The 27,077-nt window shown below is 42.6% G+C and overlaps 2 protein-coding genes across 4 annotated transcripts in view; one reads left to right on the forward strand and one right to left on the reverse strand.

The window, feature by feature from the left end:
- Positions 1-1,690: 1,690 nt before the first annotated feature.
- On the forward strand, positions 1,691-26,427 carry mms22l (MMS22-like, DNA repair protein). The gene is made up of 26 exons (XM_086113056.1): positions 1,691-1,808; positions 2,309-2,495; positions 2,605-2,730; positions 3,793-3,845; positions 4,170-4,257; positions 4,353-4,530; positions 5,905-5,998; positions 6,323-6,453; positions 8,633-8,746; positions 9,142-9,318; positions 10,118-10,180; positions 10,303-10,422; positions 11,231-11,466; positions 14,795-15,011; positions 15,128-15,417; positions 19,231-19,409; positions 19,669-19,819; positions 20,005-20,132; positions 22,145-22,287; positions 22,585-22,741; positions 22,856-23,001; positions 23,199-23,410; positions 23,526-23,692; positions 24,848-24,944; positions 25,026-25,193; positions 25,264-26,427. Exons 1-26 carry the CDS (start codon positions 1,691-1,693, stop codon positions 25,352-25,354), a joined length of 3,831 nt encoding a protein of 1,276 aa, XP_085969182.1. The 3' UTR covers positions 25,355-26,427.
- Positions 26,223-27,077, reverse strand: part of klhl32 (kelch-like family member 32) — a 38,389-nt gene continuing 37,534 nt past the window's right edge. For all 3 annotated transcript variants that reach the window (XM_086113059.1, XM_086113057.1, XM_086113058.1), the window contains one exon: positions 26,223-27,025. In XM_086113059.1, the coding sequence (XP_085969185.1) occupies positions 26,864-27,025 (162 nt within the window). In that variant the 3' untranslated portion in view covers positions 26,223-26,863. The remainder of the gene's footprint in view (positions 27,026-27,077) is intronic.

Raw genomic sequence — 27,077 nt, forward strand, 5'->3', positions numbered from 1 at the left:
AACTGATTGTTAATATTGTCTTGAAGAAATTGAGGAGTGCATGATTTGGCTTAAACAAGTAGAGGTGCAGCTTCAGTTGCAACCCAAAAAATCTGATTAAAGTTAATTTTGTGAGGTGAGTTTCCTCCAGGTTTTGACATTAGTTGCTCCACTTTACTGCTAATGCACCGTATGTACTGTTCTGTGCCATGTCTATTTTGTGTAAAGAGTAAAAAGGTTGACAGGGAGTCTTCAATGACAACTAAGTTGGTAGATTTTTCACATTGCAACTTTTGTGGCAAAAAGAGCTGCTACTAGTATCTGAATACTTGCTAAATGTGGTGACAAAGCTTGCAATTTTGCAAGGCTGAGAATACTCGATGTGTCTGTGACTGGGTCAAATCTCTGACATAACCTCACAATGTGTTCAACATTGTTCTGTCTGCTGAGATAGTATGTGGGCTTTTTTTGTTTTTTCGAACCTTCTTTTACTTTCTGTGTCATTGCTTATAAGTCATCTTACTGGGTTATGTCATTAAAAGATGTATGCGCTTCCCATTCTCAACCCCGGTACAGTACATCGGTTGTATTGTGAAATGGTATTTAGATATGTACTCCAAATGAAGATTAGAAAACAAAAGAAGAAAGAAATCCTGACAGTGTTTCATCATTATTGCTTGTAAAAATAGGGACTTAATAAAATCAGGTCACTACACATGATTAATTTGCTCTTGTCTTGAAAATACAATTTCACCCGATAAATCCTCTTTAGCTCTCAGCCTGAATGGGGTGCAGCACTTTGGCATTTCAATGTCATCAATTCAACAAGTAAGTCAACAACACTTAATTGTATGAGAAAAGAGCAAGTGACAAAAGGTTCAATTTAACCGATTTATTTAGCAATCAAACAGAAAAACTACCCTACTGTCAACCTGACCTTTCCTTTGCAATCAACAATGTCGTTTTCCCACTCCATGCTGTGTCTGCCACCGGTCACTGCCAAATCTGAGTAAAAGTGACTCTCAAATGTACATGCAAGTACAGCCTCAAACCATGATGATCAAATGTCACATTCAAATCCATAAATCCTTTGCTGAAATATAATGTATGGACATTTCTTTTTTTCCAACCTTGAAGAATTTCAGTTTTGATCTTGACCACATTCAAACAATCAATTAATTATTCTACCTGTCCCTGTTTATAACTGGCAGAGATATCTGAACTATGAAATATTTGTAATCAATAACGAATCCTTCTCGGACAATATGAATGAAATTGAATGCATTCTTATGACCATTTTTTTGGCTCAAGCTTTATGCTATCAAACAAATACAGTATCCCCATTGTTTTGGTAACATTGTGAACAAATTAACATTAATATCTTGCTTCTCCATTTTTTTCAGCAGAGGCCAGGTAGAAATGTATCGAGATGTTTCCCCGTGACGACCCTGAATGGTGTTCAGGCAAGCGGGAAAGAATTCAAGGATACGTTTGCTGTTGTCAAGCAGCGTAACTACAGCTAGGCTTTGTGGTCTTCACTCTTCAATTTGTAATTCCAGTGGCATGATACGTGTCCAGAGTCGGAAGTGCTGTTTAACTTCGGATTGTAAACCTTCGAAGAGCGACTCCTCCTGTTACCTCTGTGTTTTTACAAAGCCACGCCCATTACTGAACTTTGGACCAATCAAAAAGTTTAATGTTGGCTTCGCACATGCGCAATGCAAACGCGCGGGACACTGCCGGAACACAAACAGTAGGGCGACATTTGGAAAAGCTGCCATCCTTGTCACGAATATGCGGAATATTACCTCACATAAACAACAATAAAGGTTCGTTCATGTTATAGTGTAGTATAATAACATCGGGATCATTCGGGTTTGTTTGTGTGCATGTGACTGTGTGTACGATCTTGTGGTGATATATAGATGTGTATATGTTGAAGGGGAGGGGGTCCTCTTTATGTTGTAAGATTGAAATGTTTTAACTGTACAGCACTTTGAGTTGCATTTTTATGTCTGAAAAGTTCTTTATAAATAAAGTTTGATTGATTGATAGTGCAGTTTAATTGTCTTGATTCTAGTTTTGCCCTGATCGGAATCAAGTAAATAAACACTGAATGGCACTGTAAACATTGCTAACATAACTTGAACCTAATGTTTCGATCTCGAAAGCGTGGGCACGTTATATTTTAAATCTCAGGTTGAACTGCAAACGCATAACATTAGTATTATGACAATTAACGCATAACCTGAAAATATTGCAATGCTTTTTGTGGCATTTTGTGTGTTCTTCGTTGATTTGTTTGTTTGTTTGTTTTTTAAATGACTAGAGGTGACAATGAGTAGCAGCATGGCAGACGACTTCAACCAATCCCTCACCCCTCCAGTCTCCCCAACAGATGGTCTGTGTGAGCTTTCCCCAGCCAAACCACCTTGGTTCTGTTGCTCTGAAGCAAAGGAGAATCCAACTGGATCTCTCTCAGATGAGGGATACACAGCTAGTGGTTCACTGAAAAGGTAAACCATTTTTTTTATGTTATTGAAAGGCGTTTTCCTGAGTTAATGTACAAAATAGAAACTAACAGGATATGAAACCATACTAACATGAAATGGACCCACTACACAGGCTGCTGTTGTGTCTCGATCCAGCCCCTGCAGACTATGAGAGTGACACAGTAGAAATCTTTGGTTTAACCTGGGTTACAGAGACAGCACTGGTTGAATCAACGAAGCTACTCTTTGGTCTACTGAGGTAAACTAAGACACAAAGCTCAGTTCATTTTGCACGTTCCAAGAAACATCTGTGCGTCAATGCCTTTTCTAATAGAAAAAAACAGACATTTCTACTGAAAAGTAACTACTCGATCTCAAGCGCTTTTTGACAGCCTGGATCATGTGTAAAAACAAGAGGAGTTGGCTAAAAAGAGAGTGGAAAAAGACAGAGAGGATCAATAAGCTTTTAGCGCTTGCTAAAAAGCTTAAAATGAAGAGAAAATAAAGTATTCTACCTCATGAAACTGTATATTGTTGTATATACTGTAAATAGACATCCACTTTATATAATAAAATACATTCATAACCCATATATAGTAAACAGTGTGGGACTTCACTATCACTATATGGGGTAAGAATCAACAGCTTTTTATCACATTTACACAACACTTTATGAATACAAGTAATAAACAAATCTTAAATATGGCAGGGAATGTGTTTCCTTTTTTAGTTTTGATTTTGAGCAGCAAATTTGAAGTTACATATTGGTGCTCACAGGAATGCATAAGCAAAATTGCACAAATTTTCACTTGAAAGAATAGTGAACAATCTTGGGATTTTTTTCTGTTCAAGTTTCAAATAGTGTGTAAATTGAATACACTTCATCTTCAGCATGTTTGTGCCACTTTTGTAAGTGCCCACGCCCCGTCCAGGCCACGCCCCTTTCCGCTTTTTTCATCACTAGCCATTGTCATCCCTGTTCTATACTACTTAAGCTAATTACTTTTGCAGGTGAGCTTGAACACCATAGCCTGGTTGCCAGTCACTTGCACAACACATAGATAAACGACAATTTGCTCGCATTCACACCTATTGACAATTTTGAGTTTTCAATGAATTTAACGTTCGTGATTTTGGAATTACTGTATGTGAGTATAGGAGCCTAAAAAAAACCCACACAACCATCATATATGAAGAAACATTTCATTTAATCTTTTTGTTTATGCGTGACAGTGGTAAATAAGCAAACAGTTTTTGTCAACATAAAACTCTCAATCAAGTTTCACTAATATACTTTTTACTGCTTGGTGTTGAATTTCAGGCAAAAAATCTACATGCTTGAGACTATGGCACAGCACATCTCACCTGACTTTGGTAAGCATGGTTCTATATCTATCCCACAATATGTCTAATGGTTTGGCTTTCAGCATTAATGGCAAAAAACAAATCTCCACAATAGGCTATTAATACAGCCATACTGTGAATAACTAAATCCATTTGTGATCCTTAATTCACATAAAGTCATTGCAACACATTAACATCAATCAAAATATATTGAGATTTGGTTTCAAGGTGACCGTGGAGAAATCAGTTGGATATTGGACTAAAATTGACAGCTCAAGTTTCTATTCTGTTCATGATATATTGGTTACATAAAGACGACATAGTCTGTGTCGCAACATGTCTTTTGTGTTTTAGGTCAACGATCTAACCTTCACTATGAGGCCTCTGAGCTCAGACAGCAGTGTGTATTATTTCTTCAATATGTTAAAGTCTTCCTACACAGGTAATCTCCTTACCAAAATGATCCCACCCTTGGCACTTGTCTGGGTTTCTGTACACTGTTTCTGTGATCCTTTTCATTTTAATTTTTGTGTTCAGATACCTCAGGGTTTCCTGCAGCCTTGATGTACATCCAACCCACCCTTTTGAGGAGCTGGAGGGTCAACTTCCATCTGTTCTAGTCGAGGAGTTGTTTGGCATCATTCTGCTCATTGGCCGTCTTAAAGACCTGCCTGCCAACATTCAGAATGCTTTCACTATACAGAACCCTGGAAAGGTACTCCTGCTGGTTAGGTATTATGTAATTGAAACTTGGGGCTACCGTTTGTTCCGGCGCTCTTCTGTGAAGAAATACATAGGATAGTGGCTCTTAACCTGGGTTCGATCGAACCCCAGTGGTTCGGTGAATCGGTGTCAGGGGTTCGACGGAGCCTCTGCCATGGAGGTTAAGACACACTCGACCCAACATGCAGGGATGGCAATTTTCTGCGGATACGCGGAAATTCGCCTTTTTATTTCTTTAATTGATCATTTTTGTGAATCGTCTAAATCCGTTGAGAAAATTTTAGGGGGGGGTCAGGTACCTTATCATCGAGTTTTCACGAGCTCTCCCGATCAGTCTTTCCATCTTCCGATTGTAAACAGCCCTGCGATTGGATGTGTATGATGTCTTACTTGTTGTGATTGGTCGTCCGGGCCACGCCCCTTTTTTTCATCACTAGCCATTGCCATCCCTGAACATGTCAATTAGTTATGACACGCCCACTTGGTCATTACTGGCTGCAGATGAGCACATCACATTACATTGCTTGTCCAATCAGTGCTGCGGGAAATTTAGTTCACTCGGTAGTCAACGTGTGAGTGTTGTGATAGTACGTCATATTATTTTAAAAAAACAAACATATGTATAGACATTTTATTTACTTTTTTCTGATTTTAATAAATGTGTTTTTTATATTTTGAATTTGTAGAAAGTCGTATTTTTGTTTTTCACCAATGAAGTGTTCGGTGAATGTGCTATGAACTGGTTCGGTACCTTTAACAAGGTTAAAAACCACTGACATGGGATAAGCTTGAAGATGCTGCAGAGTAGGGATCCCCAACCTATATGAAGCCAAGGCACATTTTTTAATTTTGAAAAATCACACGGCAGACCACCAAACAAAATTGTCACAAAAAGAGCATACATATGTCAATTACATATTTTTTTCATCTAGTAGAAGATCATGTAAGTGTTCTTTGTATGAAATACAAAATTCATCACTTATTGAGGGCCGACACTGTGATTTACTGGTTAGCACATAGGCCTCACAGCGCAGAGGTACAGGGTTCGATTCCGGCTCCGGCCTTCCTGTGGGGGTGTTAGCATGTTCTCCCCGTGCCTGTGTGGGTTTTCTCCGGGTACTACGGTTTCCTCCCACATTCCAAAAAGATGCATAGCAGGTTAATGGGACATTCTCAATTGCCCCTCGGTGTGGCTGTGAGTGCGAATGGTTGTTTCTTGTTATGTGTGCCCTGCAATTGGCTGGCAACCAGTTCACGGTGTCCCTCACCTAATGCCCGATGACGGCAGCGATAGGCTAGTGCTGGAAGTCGAAAGATTGTGTGGTGTTTCATTGTGCCAGTGGGATATTCTGTGTTGTGTCCACAGATTTTTCCTCCTTCTTGGCATTTGTTACACCTTCACCTTGACATCCATTGGTCAGTCTTGGAGATCCTCCACCTGTTGGGCCACAAGATGCATGGTACTGTACAGTATGTTTGCGTACTCTGAAATACAGTAAGCTTACCCTGGCGTAGTAAAAGATGTGAAAGATTTTAAATGATGTCATTGTCACACATGAACAACATATCGGAAGAAGACTTTTAAATGAAAGGAAAATGTGAAAGTGTTTAACAGGGACAGAAGAAGCAAATACTGTATTTTCTGGACAGTGCAGTTTCCCCTCTTCTACTGTAGGTGATTTGCATTGAGGTTGGTGTTGATGTATAGTGCAGCTAGCAGAGCAGGCTACCTCTTTCTGACCTATAGATGTTGTCCTCACTGTTTTAGCTCCTCTTCTGCCCAGGCCGGGTGGTGTACGCACACCAGTTCATGAACCTGACGGGAGAGAACTTGACTGATACCAGTCTGTTTGAGGAGCACCTGTGCAGCCTCCTGTGTGACCTAACCGGCCTGGCCATGGGGAAATACAGCAAGGTGGGCATGAAGCATTGAGGTACCACGCCTTAGTTTTGAGATATGCCCTTGATATCTGTAGCTTGTATCGATTAAAATGTATTTTTCGAACAGAAAAGAGATCTAAGCAAGCACTGTGATTCAAATTCAATCCATCATGATGACAGTCGAGAAGGCTGATACTGTCGTTTCATATTTTTTCAGTACAGTTCTATCCATCCATCCATGATCTGATCCGCTTATCCTCACGAGGGTCACGGCCATGCTGAACCCTAGCCCAGCTTTCTTTGGGCGGCTAGTTTTAAAATTTCACAGGCTTTCCAACTATCTATATTCACTGACAATGGACAGCTTGGAAAATCAAATTTACACAGTGCATACATGTTTGAGAACAAGAGTGTCAACGTGATGCCCGCTTTCACGTGATCTTATTTTCAAGTCAAGTCAACTGTATTTATAGAGCTCTTTCAAACAGCCATCGCTGCATACAAAGTGCTTTACATGGAGCAATTTAACATGCACAATAAACAGTAAGACAAATCGGTAATAAAGATGGTAGAAAGCACCAAACAGTAAAACCAAGAACAAATCTAAGTCATGCTGAGTCGAATGCCAAAGAATACAAGTGAGTTTTGAGGAGGGTTTTGAAGATGGGCAGCGAGGAGGCTTGCCGAATGTTCAGTGGGAGGTCATTCCAGAGAGAGGGACCAGCAACAGAAAAGGCTAGATCCCCTCTGAGCCTCAGTTTAGTTCTTGGTACTTCTAATAATGTCTGGTCCGCAGACCTGAGGCGCCGGGCAGGTGTGTAGGGGCGGATGAGCTCAGAGAGGTAAGGTGGCGCGAGATTATTCAGAGATTTGAAAACAAATAAGAGGATCTTAAAAATAACTCTAAAATGTATGGGGAGCCAGTGAAGGGATGCCAGAGTAGGAGTTATGTGCTCCCTCTTACGAGTACCAGTCAAGAGGCGAGCAGCGGCATTCTGGACCAGCTGAAGGCGCTTAATGGAGGACTGGCTGACTCCAAAGTAAAGGGCATTACAGTAATTGAGCCGGGATGTGACAAAGGCATGAATTACTGTCTCAAAGTGTTCATGTGAGAGGAGAGGTTTTATTTTGGCCAGCTGTCTAAGGTGAAGGAAGCTGGATTTAACAACGGCACCAATTTGCCGATCATGTTTGAAATCACTGTCCAGTTTAAGGCCCAAGTTTGAGACTGTTGACTTAAGATAAGGAGACAGGGGGCCCAAGTCTACAGGATGGGATGTACAAGGGCCACTGGGACCAAACAATATCACCTCTGTCTTCTTTTCATTGAATTTCAAGACATTTTGTGCCATCCAGGTTTTGATTTCTTCCAGACAGGACAGGAGTGGCCTTAATGAGAAGGCGTCTTTCTTGCTCAGTGGGACATAGATCTGGCAGTCATCTGCATAGCAATGGAAGGGAATACTACGTTTCCTTAAGATGGAACCCAATGGGAGCAGATACAGCGAGAACAGCAGAGGCCCCAGAATTGAGCCCTGTGGAACACCACATGACAGGGGAGCAGTGCGTGACTCAGAGCAGCCAAGGCTGACACAAAAGGTTCTGTCAGCTAAATAGGACCTAAACCACTCAAGAGCACTGCCGCCAATGCCCACCAAGTGCTGCAAACGAGTCAGCAGAATACTGTGATCCACTGTATCAAATGCTGCAGTTAAGTCCAATAAAACTAGACACACGTGGTCTCCAGCGCCATTTGCCAGGAGGATGTCATTAGAAACGCGTAACAGGGCTGGCTCCGTGCTATGCATCGTCTTGAAACCTGACTGGAAGACCTCCAAGATGTTATGTTCATCCAAGAAAAATTTCAACTGCATGTGCACCACTTTTTCCAGAATTTTGGAAATGAAAGGCAGTTTGGAAATGGGCCTGAAACTTGACAGCACATCTGGATCAAGACCAGGTTTCTTGATCAAGGGTTGGACCACAGCATGTTTTCAGCCAGAGGAAAATCGTTTTGCTCGGCATGCTTGCTGCTAGACTAACGATGTAATGTTTGAACAACTTGGCCTAGCTCCAGTCCTTGTTCTGGGCGGAGAACAATCACTGAACTGGTCGCGAGGCAATCACAAGGCAAATTATTACAATGAATATAATTGTAATGAAGTGTACTATTTTATTTATGTATTTATTTATTTGTTAGTTTTTTTTTTTAGGTGAGGCCAACAGAGGTTCTCAGCAGTCACCATTACCTCTGCTCCTGCACCAAAGAGCTATGGATCCTTGTCATTCACCTTTTGCAATATAGGAATAAAAGGCGACACTCACAGGTGATGTAGATGCCAATTAGGGATGTAACAACATGCAAATGCCACAAAATAATATTATCATGATATGAACCTCACAATACAATAATTATCACGATATTGTGGGGAAGTTGGCAAAATAAAAAAATAAAAATCTCACGATACTGTATAAAAACTCACAATATTGTTAAAAAAGAAAAATAATCATAATAATTGGAAAATAAAAATATAATATTGTATTTTTGTATTGGACTGGTGAGCCATTTTATTGCCAAGTGCTCCTCTTGGCCCAGCGGCGTAAAGTATGATGGTCTATGTAAGTTGTAATGTTGTCTTCAGCTGACACTTAAAATTGAAGCATTTACTTGCACATTTGCACCAACGAAATATACAGTATATTGTCTCTCTTCTCCCTTTAGTCTTTTTGGAGCTATATGAACTCGTTGCTGAGGCCTCTAGTGTCAGGTAAACCTGCAGCAGAACAGTTCAGTGGCCTCCCGACACACTGCAAGGACCCCCTAGGATTCACATGGTGGCTGCTCACTCATCTAGCAATATTAGGCCAGTACAGTCAAAATGGCATAATTCAAGATGAGGTAAGGGGCACATTTACATAACTTGACTCACTGGCAGTTTGTTGCATACACCCACACAATTCAGTATGATTCAATGCAACAAAGATTCTAATGCTCAGCTTTCATTGACACGATTAAAAATATTCATTTAAAAGCAAAACAAACCAAAAAAAAAAAACGATACATATTTATTGCTGTTTTTGTTGACGTTTGTGGTTGTTTAGAGTTTGACTTTATCATCATGGCTGTGGTAAGGAAGTATTTTTGGCGTCCTTGTATCATGTTTGATAGAGAGAGATATGAATAACACAATTTGAAATATATTGTCTATATCAGTGATTCTCAAATTGGGGTATGACAATTAAAGGTGGTATTAGTACTTTGTCTGATGGCTCACTCTAGTGGTATGCGAGAATCACTGATTTAAATGTTTAATTGTTCACAAAGTTACATTGACTTTTTTAAGCAAGTGCAGCACATTTCTTGAGTACAGTTCTTTTAACTGTTGGGTATGGAAAGAAACATTTGCATTTTACATTATCAAGCTGCTTTTTTTTTCTTTTCTGTGCAATAGATCTTAATTGAATCATCTTTCAAGTACAAGTACTTAAACATCCGTGCATATTACAGTGGCTTACCATAATATCAAGTATGTTGTTTTGGAATAAAACCTCTTCCTCGTTTTTGCTGAACATTATTTTTTGAGGTGGTATTTGGTGTAAAAAGTTTGAGAACATTTGGTCTATATTAATAATTGTATGTTAATAAGTGTTGATTTGATTTTTTTTTATGTCTCATACTCTTTCGCCCATCCCTGCAGAAATTCCAAGATGACAATTGGACGTTTGTGGAGGAGTTGCTGAAGTTGACTTGCAAGGCACAGGTCAGCATCTTCAACTAACTGGTCAAACTTAATGAAAACCAGTCTTTTTTATTTGTTCAGTTTTGATGACTACACCACACTGCATGAACGTGTACTTGTCTGTATAATCTGTATAATCATAGGGAGGGCTTGCAGAGGAGCAGGTCAGAATGCATGTGCACTGTTGTCTCTCTTTGTGTCTGCTGTGGAAACCCAGTACCAGCGCCGTCTCGATCCTCTGGGACTACTACAGCAAAAACCTGGTGAGGCGTAATACTTGGTTCAGAAAAGTGATTTACAGCCATAGTGATGTTAAATCCCGTCGTAATCTACTGTATTTCCTCCTATAGTGTCTGTGTTGTGTTGTTGGGCTCCTTTAAGGCTTTGGTGTCTGTTAGAGTGGAGGGCTTAATTTGAAGTTGTATATTGTTGTAATGTTGTCGTCATTTTAGCATGTTTTGCCGTGGAAAGTTTGGCATCACTTTCTCTTTGAAACTCCAAAATAAACTGGTTCTCGCTTAATGAGGTCTATGCTATCCAATCTATAAGAGCCATCATTTGAGAAAATGTGGTACATGAGAGATGTTTCTCCAGGTCCTCGTGTGGCTGCTTTTTAGACCCATGGGGAACATGTAAAATACTTTGACTGACTTGCAAGACACCTACAAATGGCATATTTAAAAGGAATGTTCCCCGCATATTCATGATGCAGTACTTGTGAATTCACCTAGTGGCTGATTGTTTCGGAACCTAGCCAGCATTGTTCACTGAAAACCCCACATATTCACAGTTTTGGTACTCAGGCCAAAGCCTCGTCTAATACAAAAGTAATACTTTGCTGCCATCTGGTGGTATTGATTTTAAAGTGAGGGGAGGAGCTTCCATCATACAGTCCAGAACCGTTTCTAAGAGAAAAGTGCTTTGACATAATCTTGCGGCAGCTATAGAGTCAGATTTTTGGTCCCTGTCTGTTTTTCTTTCTGTACATTCTTTGCCCCGCTAAGATGCTTCTTGTCAATTTCCATAGTCATTTGTAGTTTGCCTGCTCTGCTGTGTCTCTCCAATCCCCAGGGTGCCTCATTCACTGTGCCGTGGCTTGGAGTGAGCGGCCTGGGCACTTTGTGCAAGACGCCCCTGTCTCTTTTGCAGCAGGCACGCAACTGCTGTGAGCCGTCTCCCCTCCTCTCCCCAGGACACACCCAACTGTACCGTTCGGCCAGTTCATTCCACATCTTTCTGCGAGTGCTGGCCCTATGCCTGTCTCAGGACAGCGTGGGGGGAGTACCACAGAGACAGATCAAAGGAAGGTAAAGCTCGACTGGTGACACGAAACCAAATCTCAATGTGTTAAATGTGCATACCCGCAACACACACCCAACATACAGCTTCATACAGTAATTGCACTTAACCATGCTTTCCACTCTCATTGGGAAGATCTCATCTTGCCAGAAGCTTTTGAAATGTATTTGTCTCCAAGTTCAGCCGGTGTCTCAGGAGTCAACCACCTGCTCTTCGTCACAGAAAAACAACATAATCCACACCTGCTCTTTCTAGAATTGCAGTGTGTTTTCAGAGAGCGTGTCCTCTTTTCGGTCAGTGATTCTCGGCACCCTGGTTGTGCTATGAGAAATCATCACAGGTGCTGTGGGAAATGATTCAACTGACTTCATTTGTCCAAAAATCATTTATTTACTTATTACAAATACATTAATCCCTCGTTTATCGCGGTTGATGGGGACCAAAACCACCCGCGATAAACGAAAATTCGCGAAGTAGCGACCCCCACCCCTCCATATAGGTACATGTACATAATATTTAGAAAGCCAAATTTAATGGTATACATGCATGTAGAAGTCAATTTGAAGTAATTAACATGACTTAAAGCTTTACATGAATAGATTTAAACAAGAATAACAAAATACAGTAAACATATAATTTTCTTTTGTCCGCAAATGTTCCGCGAGAAGCTGCGAAAGTCAGCAAAACAACAGGGAGTCACATCGAGCAACATATACAGTACTGTACTACGTGTACAGTGATCCCTCGCTATTTTGCGGTTCGTTTATCGCAGATTCGGTGCATCGCGGATTTTTTCAAACATATTCATTAAAAAAAATATGTACAGTATATATATTTTTCATATACATGGAGCACAGTACTGTATATTCTCTGTGACCCGCTGTTGTTTTGCAGCTTCTCACGGACTGTTTGTAGACTTTTTGCGAACTTAAAAAAAAAAAATATATATATATATATATAAATATATATATATATACTGTATATATATATTCATTCATTCATTCATTCATTCATCTTCCGAACCGCTTTATCCTCACGAGGGTCGCGGGGGTGCTGGAGCCTATCCCAGCTGTCTTCGGGCAGTAGGCAGGGGACACCCTGAATCAGTTGCCAGCCAATCGCAGGGCACACAGAGACAAACAACCATCCACGCTCACATTCACACCTAGGGACAATTTTAGAGAGTTCAATCAGCCTGCCATGCATGTTTTTAGAATGTGGGAGGAAACCGGAGTACCCGGAGAAAACCCACGCAGGCCCGGGGAGAACATGCAAACTCCACACAGGGAGGCCGGAGCTGGAATTGAACCCGGTACCTCTGCACTGTGAAGTCGACGTGCTAACCACTGGACAACCGGGCCGCCATATATATACTGTATATATATATATATTTTTTTTTTTTTTTACCTGTATATGTTAATTGGTCACTACTTCGCGGATTTTCGTTTATTGTCAGTGGTTTTGGTTCCCATTATCCACGATAAACGAGGGATTACTGTATATGAAAAAAAAATTATGAATGTTAGAAAAAATCCGCGATGCACTGAAACCGCGATAAACGAACCGCGAAATAGCGAAGGATCACTGTACATTTGTGTTCATTTACCTATGCCAGCGCTGTGATGTGATGACGGGCACGGACAATTTACAACTAAACCTGTGTAAGCGATCACCTGTTGTCATTCAAACTAGAGAATAAGTTATGGCTTCCTGCTAGTGAATCAGCTTTTTGTGATTTAAACAGGCCCAGATGATGCACCCACTATGTACATTTGTGAGTAAATTGAAACAAGATCGCCATTATTTCAGTATTCATACTTTTTTTTAAAGTGTTCTTGATGCCTTGGCTCGACCAAGGTTGGGAAACACTGTTTTGTGTTTTGTTCATGCATGTGTAACAGCAACATCACCTAGTCCGGTATCCTCATATATCACATACAGGCTGGCCACCCAAATGAGGCAACCATAGATAAGTCTGCCTAATGTCTTCCCTCTGTCTGGAATATTCTCAGCATCATTGCAGACATGGGGGCTAATTAGTTAACGAGCGTGGCGGTTAATGCGCCTTAGCAAAGCTTTGGTGCTTTCCAACACGGATAGCAAGGGGGCTTGTCTGGTGGGGGGCTGGTGGATGTGTGTACTCAGCCAGACTAGGCTGGAACATGTCCAGATCTCTCCCCCTACCCTCCAGCCACACCCCGCGCCTCCTCTTACTGTTACCTCAACCAATGCTATCGCTCCTTCCTCCTCAGGAGGCTCGACTGTTTGCGTAAGCCAAGGGAGACATCAATGATGGCCAGGTTAATGCGTGACACATTGGCCATGTTGATATCCAGAACCAGGAATTTCGAACATCTGCTTGGCTGCAGAGAAAACACTCAAATTAACAAACAGAACAGAACAGTGGGGAGAACATCTACTCATGGCGGCATCTTTTTTTACATGCCATATGCATTTCGTCGGTCAGATGGCTTTATATACAGTCTAAGTGTGTGTGTGTGTGTGTAATTATGTCTTGTATGAAAATATAAATATATTGCTTAAATTTGTTTAAAAAAACATGAGAAATGGACCTTTAAAAATAATATCCCAATATTAAATTTACAATCACAAAGAGAGGGAAAAAAATGCAATCAACTTATTTTTCAAATTGCTACAGCCCTATACCTTTGATATAAGTTTATCTTGGGATTTGGCACTATTGGCGTTTTGACCCAGCAGCATCACAACTCACCTGAGATGGGGAAAATGGGCTCAGTATACCGGTATATATATTTTTTGTTTAACCAGGTGAGCAGAATGTGAACAGGAAGCATGACTCTGTGTGTGTGTTTGTGTGTGTGTGTGTGCGCGCGCGCGCTTTTATTGATCCTTCTCTGGTGTTGCAGTAAATTGGTTTGGCTGTAGAGAGGGACCAAGCGCCTACTGCTGTGTGTCTGAGTGTCTCTGACATTTAACATGATCTTTAAAGGCATTTCTCCACAGTGCCCTCAGGATCTAACAGAATGCTGGGTGTTTCGCTTTTCTTATTCCCTCTCCCACTTTATGCACCCAACCTCCCAACCCACAAACACGCACACACACACACTCTCAAGGCCGGCCAGACAGCGCAGATTTCCCCCTTGGTGCAGTGAGGGGGATGGAGGCAGGCGGTAGAGAGCATCGCCAGAGTGGGAAGTTTAGTCATTGCGGACTGAAAAAGGACACGTTACTTCTGAAGTGATTCGATAGACATTTTACGTTTTGCCAAATCTGCGCTTCATAGTTGCACTCGTTTCTATCTTATAAATGACTATACTATCAACCAAAGTGTTCATTGTTTTTGTCCTTTTTCAGGATTTGCTCTAAGTTCTCCTCTAAGAAGATGAAGGAGCTGACGGAGGCCGGGCTCATGAATTTCTTGCTCCTGTTTCTGGTGGTTGCCAGGAAGGTGGAACTGGAGGATGTTGCCAGTAAAACCTGTGAGCTGCTGGGCTTCCTGCCATCTGACTGCCCCCCAGGACACCGCACACTGGTGTGGAGGGGACAGCTGGCACTGGTGTTGTTATTTCAGGTATGTTCAATCATCAAAAAAAAGTAGAGCTGCTGAATAATTCCGAAGCATGGTCCAGTCCAGTCCGTTTGATTCATCTGTGCAAGCGCTTTTGACATTTGTGTTCTTTGATCTAGGAGAGGGGCTTGGATCTCGGCCCACTTGCTAGTGGGCTAGCCACATCTTTCAGTGATATCGCTAAGGAGTTCTACAATAAAACTACCGAGATGTCTCGTAAGCTTGCCCTCTGGGGGCCTCTTGGATCATACCTGGAGGGGGTGGCTGAAGTGTTCGAAACAAGCACCAGGCTCAACCTATCAGAGGAAAAACTTCTCAATGAAGGCTTTGTGTGGTTGCTGCCAGCCTGCCGCCAGTCTGAACTCAACTCTGTTCTTGGCTTTCTGCAGACTGTCCTCGCCCAGCTCAGGTGAGAGTAATCACCACCCAGGCTTTTCAGCCGTTCTCATTATTCTTTTTTCTCCCACTGAATTACTCTCTCTCACATAAGCCCCTTTTACACTGACCACCGGTGAAAGTTGCAGGGTTGAAGCCTTCCTGCAAATTTGCCAGGTTTTGAAATAGTGTCAGAGGCATGGCAGGCGGAATGCCACCAGAAGGTTTTGCGACAAAGACTCACCAATCTTGGCCCTTTGTGTTGAAAGCAGTCCCTATCTCCAATGCTGGCACTGATGTCACCACGTGTTATTGTAATTATCTGCGCTATTGGCCACAATTTATGGATTTTGTCTGAAAAAGCCTGGTGAATAAATGCCTATCTACCCCGACACCGGTGTTGCGCCCAATAGAACCCGGTGGAATGAGATTTTTGGGGCAGACACCGATAAGGCGGGCTAAAAAAATATAGTGTCAAATATATATCGGAATATATCTGAAATATCAGCCATTTGTATGAAATAAAAGAACATTGATACACGCAGGATATATACTGTTAATAAACACACATTCTTTACTTTTTGGAGGCCGGGCGGTGTTGGAACTATTCTTTCTCTTCCAACCTGGTTTGGGAAAGCAGGCTGAGGAAGGCCCCGATGCCACTGACATCTGATTGGCTGACAGTTCTCTGCATTTTTTTAAGTGATGCCAGAAGGAACTTTGCTGCACACGACAATTTCCTGGTTTTAAGTGAGCGAGACAGAGCCTCCCGCCGCCAAGTCATAAAAATACAATCTATTGCGAGCATCAGCCCGAAACCTCAAAATTTGGTAGATTTTTTTATTCATTCATTCAAGATGATTTTTTTATTTTTTATTTTTTTGCTTACACTATTTTTACAATTTATTCATCAAAGTGTTGAAAAATGGCTTTCTCTCTTTTGGCTTTCTCGCTTTGGCGAAGAAATATTTACAGTTGAACAAGCATGACATTTTGGGGGTCTACTGAAAAGTGATTATTTAGGAGGTACAAGGATTTGACACGACACGAGTAAACAGTGCACGTGAGTTTTAGCAATATTTACAATTTCATATGTACCCGTGTGCCGATATAATAGCCAAAGTATGATTCATAACAAAGAAGCAGAACAATATATGACTAATTCATTAAAAAAAAAGTTCTATATCTATTGAAAAGTTCTATCTGCATCTTATCGGGTTTTTGCAACAACTCAAAGCTAAAGGCTGAAGCAAACATTTAAAAGTGGAAAGAGCAAACCTTTTCTCCAATCAAAATTTGAAATAATCAATACATGCATACGAGACTTACTACAAAGGACGACCGCTCAACTACATTTTACCGACTGATGTTTGCTCTCAAAACATCCATCCATCCATTTTCCAGTCCGCTAATCCTCACAAGAGTCGCGGGGCGTGCTGGAGGCGATCCCAGCCGTCTTCGGGCAGTAGGCGGGGGACACCCTGAATTGGTTTCCAGCCAATCGTAGGGCACACATAGAGAAACAGCCTCTCGCGCGCACTCACACCGAAGGCCATTTTTGTGAGTTCCATTAACCTGCCATGCTTGTTTTGGGAATGTGGGAGGAAATCGGAGGAAACCGGACAAACCCCAGACTGGCACAGCGGAGAACATGCAAACTCCACACAGGATGGCAGGAGCCGGAATCAAACCCTGCACCACTGCACTGTGAGGGAGACATGCTAACCAGTCCCCCATCGTGCCTCCCCCGCTTAGATGCAATACATAAAATATAAGATATGGCAGTTCAGGAATAATTGTGGTCACAATGTTCATAAAACAAGTATTTTTTAGGATGAATATTTGTTCACAGACACACTACAAACTTTATTTTTACAAGGTTACCAAATTGGGTGTTTTATTGTCTTCTATTGATATTTCCGAATTGTAACTAGAGTTGAATGTAACTCAAGTGGAACCGCCGTGAATTAGGAAGAGCCATAGTCAGCGCATAAGTATGTTTTATGGACTTTAAAACTAAAGCTGATGTCAAAGGGCAACTTTGCAGTCATTTCTGCCTACTAATTACAACAGTTAAGTTGCATTAGTCTTCCTTTATTTTCAATAAGCTACAACTCTCACTTGCTGTACAATACAGTAGTCTTAAATTAGACATGGGATAATAGTTGCATCTGTTTTTATTTCCCAGCGATGAAACTTCCACAATGTTAAAAGACTGCTTCAAACCTTGTGTGAAAAATAACCAACTTGAATGCGCAGTAAGTTCATAGCAGTTTGTCTGTGAGCACATTATCGACTTTGGCCACCAAAGTGTACTGTTATTGTTTTACACAGCAGTCAAATCTTTAAATAGAACAAGCCGAATGCTGTTTTTGCTGTTATATACAGTACGCACAGAATTGATACCGTATTATTAAGCGCCTTCAAACCGAAAGCAGAGACTACAGTATAAAGCTTTGTTGCTTTTTTTGTTGCAATTATTAATTGTGGTCATTTTGTTTGATTGGCAAATTTAGCAGGTGCATCATTACACCTATTAAGAGCCGCGTGGAATCTGCACACATTACGGTGATTATTGTGCCAATGGCTGAGAAAATGGAGCGTCCGAGTGTTCACCCTTGATGGCACTTATACAAGAAGCCAGTCCCAAGCCTAATTCCTCAGCTTTATTCCTTCCCATGTCTCTCGGCTGTGGTAAGGTGGGGGGTGCCGCCGGCTGATGAGGTGAGCCGGCGATGGCACAACCTGTTGGATCTGTTTTCAGCAGAACTAATTAACTCCAGTCGCCCTGGCTTAATAGAAGGCAGGCCTTCCTTTGAGGTCATTACAACCTCTCACTTGATATCTAGCCTTTTGTTTTTGCCAGGTGAATGTGGAGCACATCTCAAGTCAAATCAAAAACACTCGTTGGTGTCTGTAGTGTGTGTGTGCTGAGGGGGGGGGGGTAGTTTGAAGGACGGGTGAAAGGTGGTTGGGACTCACCTTCGGAGTTTGCAAAGTGCATAGGTGGAAGAGAGGATCCAAACGGCGTCTTTTTGTTGGGTTGGCACCGGGTTGAATGTATTTGTATGTTTGCGGGTACACCTTGTAAGGAATGTCAGTTAGCAGGATTAAGTAGGGTCTCTGATGATGCCTTGTACAATGAGGGCTGATGGGTGTGAAAGGCCCATTCCGCAGTAGTAACGAGGCTAATGAATTCAGAGTCTAATCGATTGTCTCAGCTCTCTCTGGATTAGATGCAACCTTGCTGGAAGGGAAGAAGTGAATTGTGTGTGTCTGTGTGTACAGATGGGGATGGGATAGTGTGTGTATGAGGGAGGGGAGGGGGCGGGGGGGGGGGGGGGGTTCCTAGCCTGTGCTCGCTGTACACCTCGAACCCCTACTTCCCCGCACCCCCATCTGGGTAGTCGAAGGGGGACAGAAGGATCACCTCCAGTCTAAATGAGATTACAGCTTCTTCAGCTGCTTATCTGGGCTAATGCCAGCCACTGTGGAGCTGCTCGTGAGGCTGCGGCTAGGGCCAGGGATGAGCCAGAAGAGCCAAAGTACATTGTGTGTACAGAGGATCAGCAACTAGGCTCCCCCTCTATACCCATAATATCCTCTTCTCCTTCCCGATCTCATCCTACACTCTGCTGCTCCACACCGCAGCACACCACAGCCGCCAGTAATCCCCCAGGAGGGAAGAAAGAAAACACTTAAGAAGCAGTGAGAGAGGAACAGTGGAGAAACGGGATGAATAATAAAGAGAGGAAAAAAAAGAGGTGGGGTTTTGGCGGGGGTTGTAATCTTGCACACTAGGTTTGACTTTTGCATTGGACAGATTTGTTTATCTGTGTTTTTCCAGACGGGCACATCAACAGCATGTCCAGTCAGAACCCGCCTTGACCCGGATGACTACCAACCCTGTTGTGAAAGAGCCCCACCTAGCGTTAGCACTGGCACTTTGGGCCCACTTCTTCCCCTTCCTCCGCAATTTACGCCTCTCTCAGACCCCTCCGGCTCAGTTGGCAGATGCGGCCGCAGGTCAGTATCAGTGGGATCCTCATCAGGGGAGAAAAGGTGACTAACAGCCTGAAAAACAATCAGAGAGAAGAGTTGAGGCCAAATTAAATTTTGTTGCCTTTTGAATCGATTGAAGATTTTTCATAAATGAAGGGTGAGGAAGGTCAATTTGGAACTGTGACAGTAGATGACAGAAACAGAAGATGGCGCACGGATCTTGCATGTACGAGCTGACACATGGGCATCTTTATTATTCTGAATGACTCTGAAATGCCCTCAGGCTTCACTCTTCTGGCATTCGAGCTGCCCGCCTCTGCCCCGCAGGACCTTCAACCCACTCCCGTGCAGTCCATCATGCAATACTTTGGTTGGGATGACATGGTTCATCCACTTCTCGTCACGCGCTACCTTCCGCATCTACTCCAAAACAGGTACTGCCCACTGCGACCATACCAAAGCTTGTTTGATGAAAATCCCCTCCAGTGTGCTCTGTCACGTACTAATTAATGAGTGTTCACGCAAAAGAATCAGGTAGTGGCCATTTGTTCTTCCCGGGTTCACCGTGTGGCACCAAATAATGGTTGCTTTTAAACCTTTGACCATCTGTCTTTTTCAGAGAGCTGTTGGAGTCACTCACCGGCAATCGTGGCGTCATTCTGTCAGCGTCGTCACAAAGTCTGTCAGTCAGGGCCTGGTTCCGATGTATTCTACAGCAACACCTTGGTGGATCTGAAAGCAGAGCAGGTAAAAGCAATTTTTTCTCCCAAGGTTTCATTTCTTCTCCAATTCTGCTGTGTGTTCTTGAGTAATTTATCACTCCTTTTTGTGTGTTCTACTTCATAAAGCACAAAGCTACTGACTGTCGTGACTGTTTTGTGCAGCTGATGTGGTATTCATTCCCACCCATTCGTAAAGGTCTTGTTGGCGACTCATGATCAATTCGGCCGGGGTTTAAGTCCGCTTTTTGCCCGAAGTCATCAATTAGAAAATGGATGGATGTCATGCTACTGTTACATATTGTAGAAGCGGCAAAATTGAGAGCTAAAATGTATTTCCACAATAGTTTAACTAAGCAGAATTCAATCTCATGTGTAACACCACAACAAAAGGCTTTGACGACCACGTGAGCATATGTCGATTTACCATGGCAACAGAGAGAAAAAAATTCAACTTAATTTATTGAATTCCCCCTTGTAATTGGAGGTTTTAGTGCATAGTGACGATGAAAATATATTCTGTTTGGAGAAAAAAAAACAGCAATGCCTTGGCAGCGAAGGGCAACAACATAGGTTTGGATAAGCTATTATGTCATACACCTACTTAATGTTTAGTCGCACTTGAGATCAGAGCTGAAAGGCACTGCCGAATAAAATCTGACATTCATTTCGATGCAGTCCTGCATTGGCGTAGCCTCCTTGGAAGCAGCTTCAAGTGAGACATCAAATTCAGACAGGCAAGGCATCTCTGAGATTGTATTCATACTAATTGACACTAGACAATCCGTTCGCTAAATATTAAGATGAGAAATCTTTTTTTGAACACGATTTTATCTCCACATTCAACTCACTGCTTCGTAGACCAGGATGGCCATATTCTCCCATGTGCATAGGTCAGAAAAGTGTGCAGCTTTTCTGGTTGCTGCCGCCCAACTCAAATCTGTCATTTACGCTCAAGCCAAATGCACGCTGCGGGTGGAGCAACCTTAAAATGTGGGCATTTCCTGCACACCTTCTCCTCGTGCACTCTTCTGTGTTCCAGAGTTATTAATGGACCACCAAAAATGCTTTGTCATATCATATCATTTTAGATTTAGCGAGCAGGTCAGGTTCACAGGATCTGTTACTATGGTGACTGACTTGGAAATTTCTCTTTCCCGTCTTGGACTAGATAATTCAGTTGCCCGCATCTCAGGGTTCAACTTTCAAACGACTTTTCACATAAGATGATTTTGGAATACAACCTTCCAGTCCAAGCTCAACTGAATAAATTGTAGGAATGTAATGACAGTGGCGATATCGTGATTGTTTAGTTAGGCAGCTGGCTAAAGTGAAACCTCTCCTTTCTCATGAGCACTTTGAGACCGTAATTCGTGCCTACATCACATCCCGGCTCGATTACTGCAATGCACTTTACTTTGGAGTCAGCCAGTCCTCCATTAAGTGTCTCCAGCTGGTCCAGAATGCCGCTGCTCGCCTCTTGACTGGTACTCGTAAGAGGGAGCACATAACTCCTACTCTGGCATCCCTTTACTGGCTCCCTATACATTTTAGAGTTCTTTTTAAGATCCTATTATTTGTTTTCAAATCTTTAAATGACCTCGCGCCACCTTACCTCTCTGAGCTCATCCGCCCCTACACACCTGCCCGGCGCCTCAGGTCTGCGGACCAGACATTATTAGAAGTACCAAGAACTAAGTGGAGGCTCAGAGGGGATTGAACCTTTTCCGTTGCTGGCCCCTCTCTCTGGAATGACCTCCAGCTGAACATTCGGCAAGCCTCCTCGCTGCCCAGCTTTAAAACCCGCCTCAAAACTCATTTGTATTCTTTGGCATTTGACTCTCAACTGTTTGGTGCTTTCTACTGTCCTTGTTCCTGATTTATTGCTTTATTGTTGTACATATGATAGTTGCTCCATGTACAGCATTTTGTCTGCAGCAATGGCTGCTTTAAAGTGCTCTCTAAATACAGTTGAGTTGAGTTTTGTTTTAGATCTGAATTTGAAACCCTGGTGGTGTTTGTGCCTGACTTCCGATACAGGCCTCGCTATGGAGGAGCAGCTGTGTGAACTGACCCGCCTAGTGCTGATGCTTCCCGAGGTGGAGAGTCTTCTGCGGAAAGCGAACCTCTCTCTCCCGGCCACCATGACGACGCCCACTTCAGCCTTGGAGTTGTTTGTTGAGGTAACGTACACTCATCATTGATAGATGTACTCTACTATAGCTAAAGCAACCAAGTATGTGTTTAGATTTCAGGGGAATTTTTTTTATTTTATTTTTTTAACCTCCTGCTGAGAACTGCAAGTCTCACACAAATAAGGCCGACGCATTCGTCGAAATTCAAACTGGACCTTTTATATACAATACTGATACATGAGAGATGTATTCCGCATATGTCCCTGTGAATTTTTGCCCGACAGTCACGCAGCGCCTGGATGTAAAGGTTTCCAAACTCGCTTATCTGCTTCTCGCTTGTGTCAGGCTGTAAGCAGAGTCTACGGCACACTGCAGGTTTCTTCTGAGCGTTCAGCCATGGTGACCAGAGCGCTGGACTACCTGGGAGACGTCCTTAAATATATTAAACCCTCTTTGGTCAGCAAGAATCAGAAAGGAATTCAGCTGGCCTATTGGGCACTCGGTAAGAGTCACATGATAAAATTCAGGAGTATGTGTGTATGGCGATGTTTGACCTGCGGGGTCAGGAAACTGTCACTCGTTTGTTTGCCTGTCTTTCTTGGACCTTGTGAGCCAGGCTGCGTCGTGAAGCACTGGAGCCCCCTGCTGGTCACATCCAAGGCGCAGCAGTTGCTCTTCCGCATTGTGGATCGGCTGCTCCTCCCTCAGAACCTCACTCAGCAAGACACAGCTCTCAGAAACAGCCTGCCACTCTATCTACAGGTTTGGGTCCAACGTGCATGAACCAGATCGCTATATAATCTGAAAAAACAACATCAGAAGAAAAGTTGGCCTCTATGTTCAGACATACTGTATATGCCTAAAGCTAAATGCATCAGAAAACTCTCACTGTCTTACTGTAACATTCAAGATATTTTTTGGGAGCAGAGAAAATGATGCTTGTACTAAAATCCCTGCAGGGTCTGTCGGTGGCTTCTAGTGTAGCCCCGTCGCAAGGAGTGTACCTGAAGCAGCAGCTCCACTCCATCATCCGTAGATATCTTGACCATTTCCTTCCCGCCTCAGCTTCACTGGGCAGCATCGCCAATCATCCCGTGCTTCTCGGTGCATGCGAGCCCATCCCAAACGGCACCGGAGCTTCGCTGAGGAGGACCATCCTGCAGGTCCTCTGGTCGGTCGACATGAAATCTGCTCGAAGTTTGAATTTCAACTCCCACGTCAGTTTGGCATGGCTTGCCCAAATCTGCTCTAATTTACGTTGAAACGTTTTTTTTTTCTGCTATTAGCGGGAGCTTCCTTCAGTTCCAAGGTCATTGTCCTCCACCTCGCCTCGCATCAGTCCTGTTTTTCCTGTTGGAACTTCTGAGACGCAACAGCGACTCAGACCCCGACCTCCTCGCTCTGCCGCTTCCTGCTCTACTGCGCTGCTTGATGCTGGTCAATGACCCTCAGGGTGAGCTTCAGTTGGTTAGGGCTTGTTGACTGCTTCCAATTTTCACGCTACAGGTGCCCGCCAATCAATTAGATTATTGAGGGAAACAGCGTGGGGGGTTCTCCTTCTGTGCTTGTGCAGGTCCTATTTGGGTCAAATTTGTTTATGTATGAGGTGATTTTACATTTGATGATTTTTACGGTCACAACAGTTCTCTGGCGGACACCGTAATTTCCATGTGGTAGGTGACAAAAAAGACTTTTGACACTTCTAGACGAATTATGCATTGATGTGATTATAAGTGTGAATGGTTGTTTGCCTGTGCGCCCTGTGATTGGCTGGCAATCAGTGCGGGCTGTGCTGCGCCTCTCGCCCAAAGTTATCCGGATTGGCTCCAGCTCAGCAAAAACCATCAGGACAAGCGCCATAGAAAATGAATGGATGGATGGACATTTTGTTCATTTTAGTCATTCAACTCAAAGAGCGCCGCTCTCGTTATGTTGATTCACTACACACACAGTGAAATCCATCCATCCATTTTCCGAACCGCCTGATCCTCACTAGGGTCGCGGGGGGTGCTGGAGCCTATCCCAGCCGTGTTCGGGCAGTAGGTGGGGGACACCCTGAATCAGTTGCCAGCCAATCGCAGGGCACACAGAGACGAACAACCAACCACGCTCACACTCACACCTAGGGACAATTTAGAGCGTCCAGTCAGCCTGCCATGCATGTTTTTGGAATGTGGGAGGAAACCGGAGCACCCGGAGAAAACCCACGCAGGCCCGGGGAGAACATGCAAACTCCACACAGGGAGGCCGGAGCTGGAATCGAACCCGGTACCTCTGCACTGTGAAGCCGACGTGCTAACCACTGGACTACCGGGCCGCCCCACACAGTGAAATATTTAATCATTTTATTTTTATAATTTTGGGCAATATTGTTTACGGCGAATGAAAACTACATATTCATCTCAAGAAATGACAATGTTGCATCAACAATCAGAATGCCTTTTTATGTAAGATATTGGCAGCAATTGGCCTCTCGAAAAAGTATACATTCTAAATGAAAAACAATGGCTTTTCATTTAGAATGTATTGTGCTGTCAAGATGTCTTCATTTCTCACTCAACTGGAATTTATTTTTCGGTGACATCCCATGCTTGATATTTTTGTGCAGTGAGGAAGACAAGCACGGATGCAGTACAACTTGTGGTCGAGCGATGTGCTGCAGTGTGTGTAAAAGGACCGTGTGAGCAGCTGTTGTCGGTCTTAAGGTAACCGTTATTAATGTGTTGCAGTCAGTAGGCTTGGCTTACACTTCATGATTTTACCGTTTTTCTCTTTTATGTTCCAAGGTCATTTGTGGCCGAGAATGCGAGAGTGTATGACAGGCAGATTTACACCGTTCTCGAGACGGTGGCTGTTTTAGATCCCCCTGTTGTTGAAGCCCTTATTCCCACCCTGTCTCTTGCTCTGAGAAACAACGAACACAAGAAAGGACTGGGCAAGAATGCCACCTTAAGGTGAGCAAGCGCACAAATCCACTGCATTGTTGTTGCTTGATTTGACAAGTTCACCTTTTTGTTTCAACAGAAGTGCATACAAGAAACTGCTGTGTCTTCTTGGGGAGAGTGGGCAGGCAGAAATCTCAAGTTTGGAAGCAGACGAAAGTGCCAAGACCTAAAATCAGCTCGTAGCATCTTCTACTGTCATATTCTTTGTTGCCAAATATTTTTCTATTACCAACCCAAATATTCACTTAAAAAAAAAAAAAACGTCCATGCAATTGTATTTTGTTTGGCACAAACATTGAGTCAATGCTGGATTAACTAAAATTTGACTTGAATGTTTTTTTTTTTCAACCAGGTCGACACAGGAGCATGATGTACCCTTCCATGATTGATGTCCAATACATGAGCTGTTAAAAAAAATACTAATAATTTTGATTGATCATGTTAGATAAGTATTTTAAAAAAGAAATATGCAATTGTGTAATCACTATAGGGAGACTACAGCATCGATACTGGTTGTTTATGCATGTTGTACAGTGTATTATACTGTATATATTGTAAAGAAGGTATTGACTTGAATTTGTACAAGCATATAATTTGCAATTAAGTATGCAATTCAGATTTTGGACGTATTCTACTCGGATTATATGAAGTGATCACAGTTAGGTGCTGGATCTCTCTAGTGGGTCGCAAGCTCAGAGTTCCCAATTGTGAGGGAAAATGATGTGTAAAGGCTCAAATATTTTATAGTTTTTCTGATTGCAAGCCATTTCTTGAAGTGTGACTTAAGTTTGCTCCAAATCACAAAGGCAATCACCAAGCCTCTATTTCGGTCATTTTCCTGCTTCACTGTATTGTTTTTCCTTCTCACATCGGTGACATTCTGTTGGGCAACTTCAACCTTCACTCTCAGTGGTGGCTGTAGAATTCATGCATTGCCTCAATTTACTGTTCACTTACCTCTTGCTGCTCAATGATCAGGGAGCTTAATCCCTCGCTTTCTATGAATGCTCCAGCTCGGACAATAACACAGTAGATAAATCACACCTAATACACAAGTCATTTATTTTGGAAAGTCGATATACACTATTCACTTAAAGACTGACGAGGGAATTGCAGCACCACACTGAATTATTTTGGTAGAAACTGCTTTGAAAATCAGCATGATAAATAGTCATCTATGCATTGATGTACCGAGAATGACAAGCAAACATTTTATTTCACAATAAACACGTCTTGAACATGTTATGGATCTCTGTCATGACAGAGGGTGATATGTATGTACCGGTACACTGCCAAAGTGTGTTTCATTCAAGGTTTGAAAAAACAAAAACAAAAACAAAATCTTGCCGTTAAAGTTTACTGACATGATACAGAGTGAATAATGAAATGGGTTAAAGTATTTACGTTCCGGGGTTTGCATTTATTGTCTGCATCTAATGATTTACACATTAATTATTATTGTTATTAATTTTTTAATGACTAGACACCAGGATGGCTGGTTTGCATTTCAGGGAAACACAATGGGTTTGGGATAGGACAGCAGCAAGTCTTGTCAGGAGAGTTAGTCTCGTGTGAATACGAGTAAATACTATCTTTTTTTTTTTTTTTCCCCCAAATCACATTTGCAAATACTGACTGTCAAATGTATGGTTGTTCTTCAGTCCTGCATTTGCTGTGGTTCAAACGGAAGCAATCCTGTGTTGGGGTACTTGGAGTGTCTGAAGGTTAGGGCATGTGAAATATGGAGCAGGGAGGAAACAAGTTGCTATCCCATTTGAGCCAAATGGCAACGTTGGCCCATAGAAAACTTCCTCTTTTCCCACCCGACTCAGATCCAGCACCTGAAACAGGACATAAAAAAGGTTGGTCCTGGGTCTTAAAACCTCAAATTCT

This window comes from Hippocampus guttulatus, chromosome 6 (genome assembly GCF_054856545.1).
Source record: "Hippocampus guttulatus isolate MCC_2025c chromosome 6, RoL_Hgut_1.0, whole genome shotgun sequence".
Lineage (NCBI taxonomy): Eukaryota > Metazoa > Chordata > Actinopteri > Syngnathiformes > Syngnathidae > Hippocampus > Hippocampus guttulatus.

What these genes read in the sequence shown, in the direction of transcription:
- mms22l (XM_086113056.1), top strand. Translation starts at nt 1,691, where the DNA reads ATGCGCAATGCAAACGCGCGGGACACTGCCGGAACACAAACAGTAGGG. An exon ending in CCGCATCTACTCCAAAACAG is followed by an intron (nt 19,820 to 20,004) that starts GTACTGCCCACT and finishes TGTCTTTTTCAG; the next exon opens with AGAGCTGTTGGAGTCACTCA. An exon ending in GGCAAGAATGCCACCTTAAG is followed by an intron (nt 25,194 to 25,263) that starts GTGAGCAAGCGC and finishes TTGTTTCAACAG; the next exon opens with AAGTGCATACAAGAAACTGC.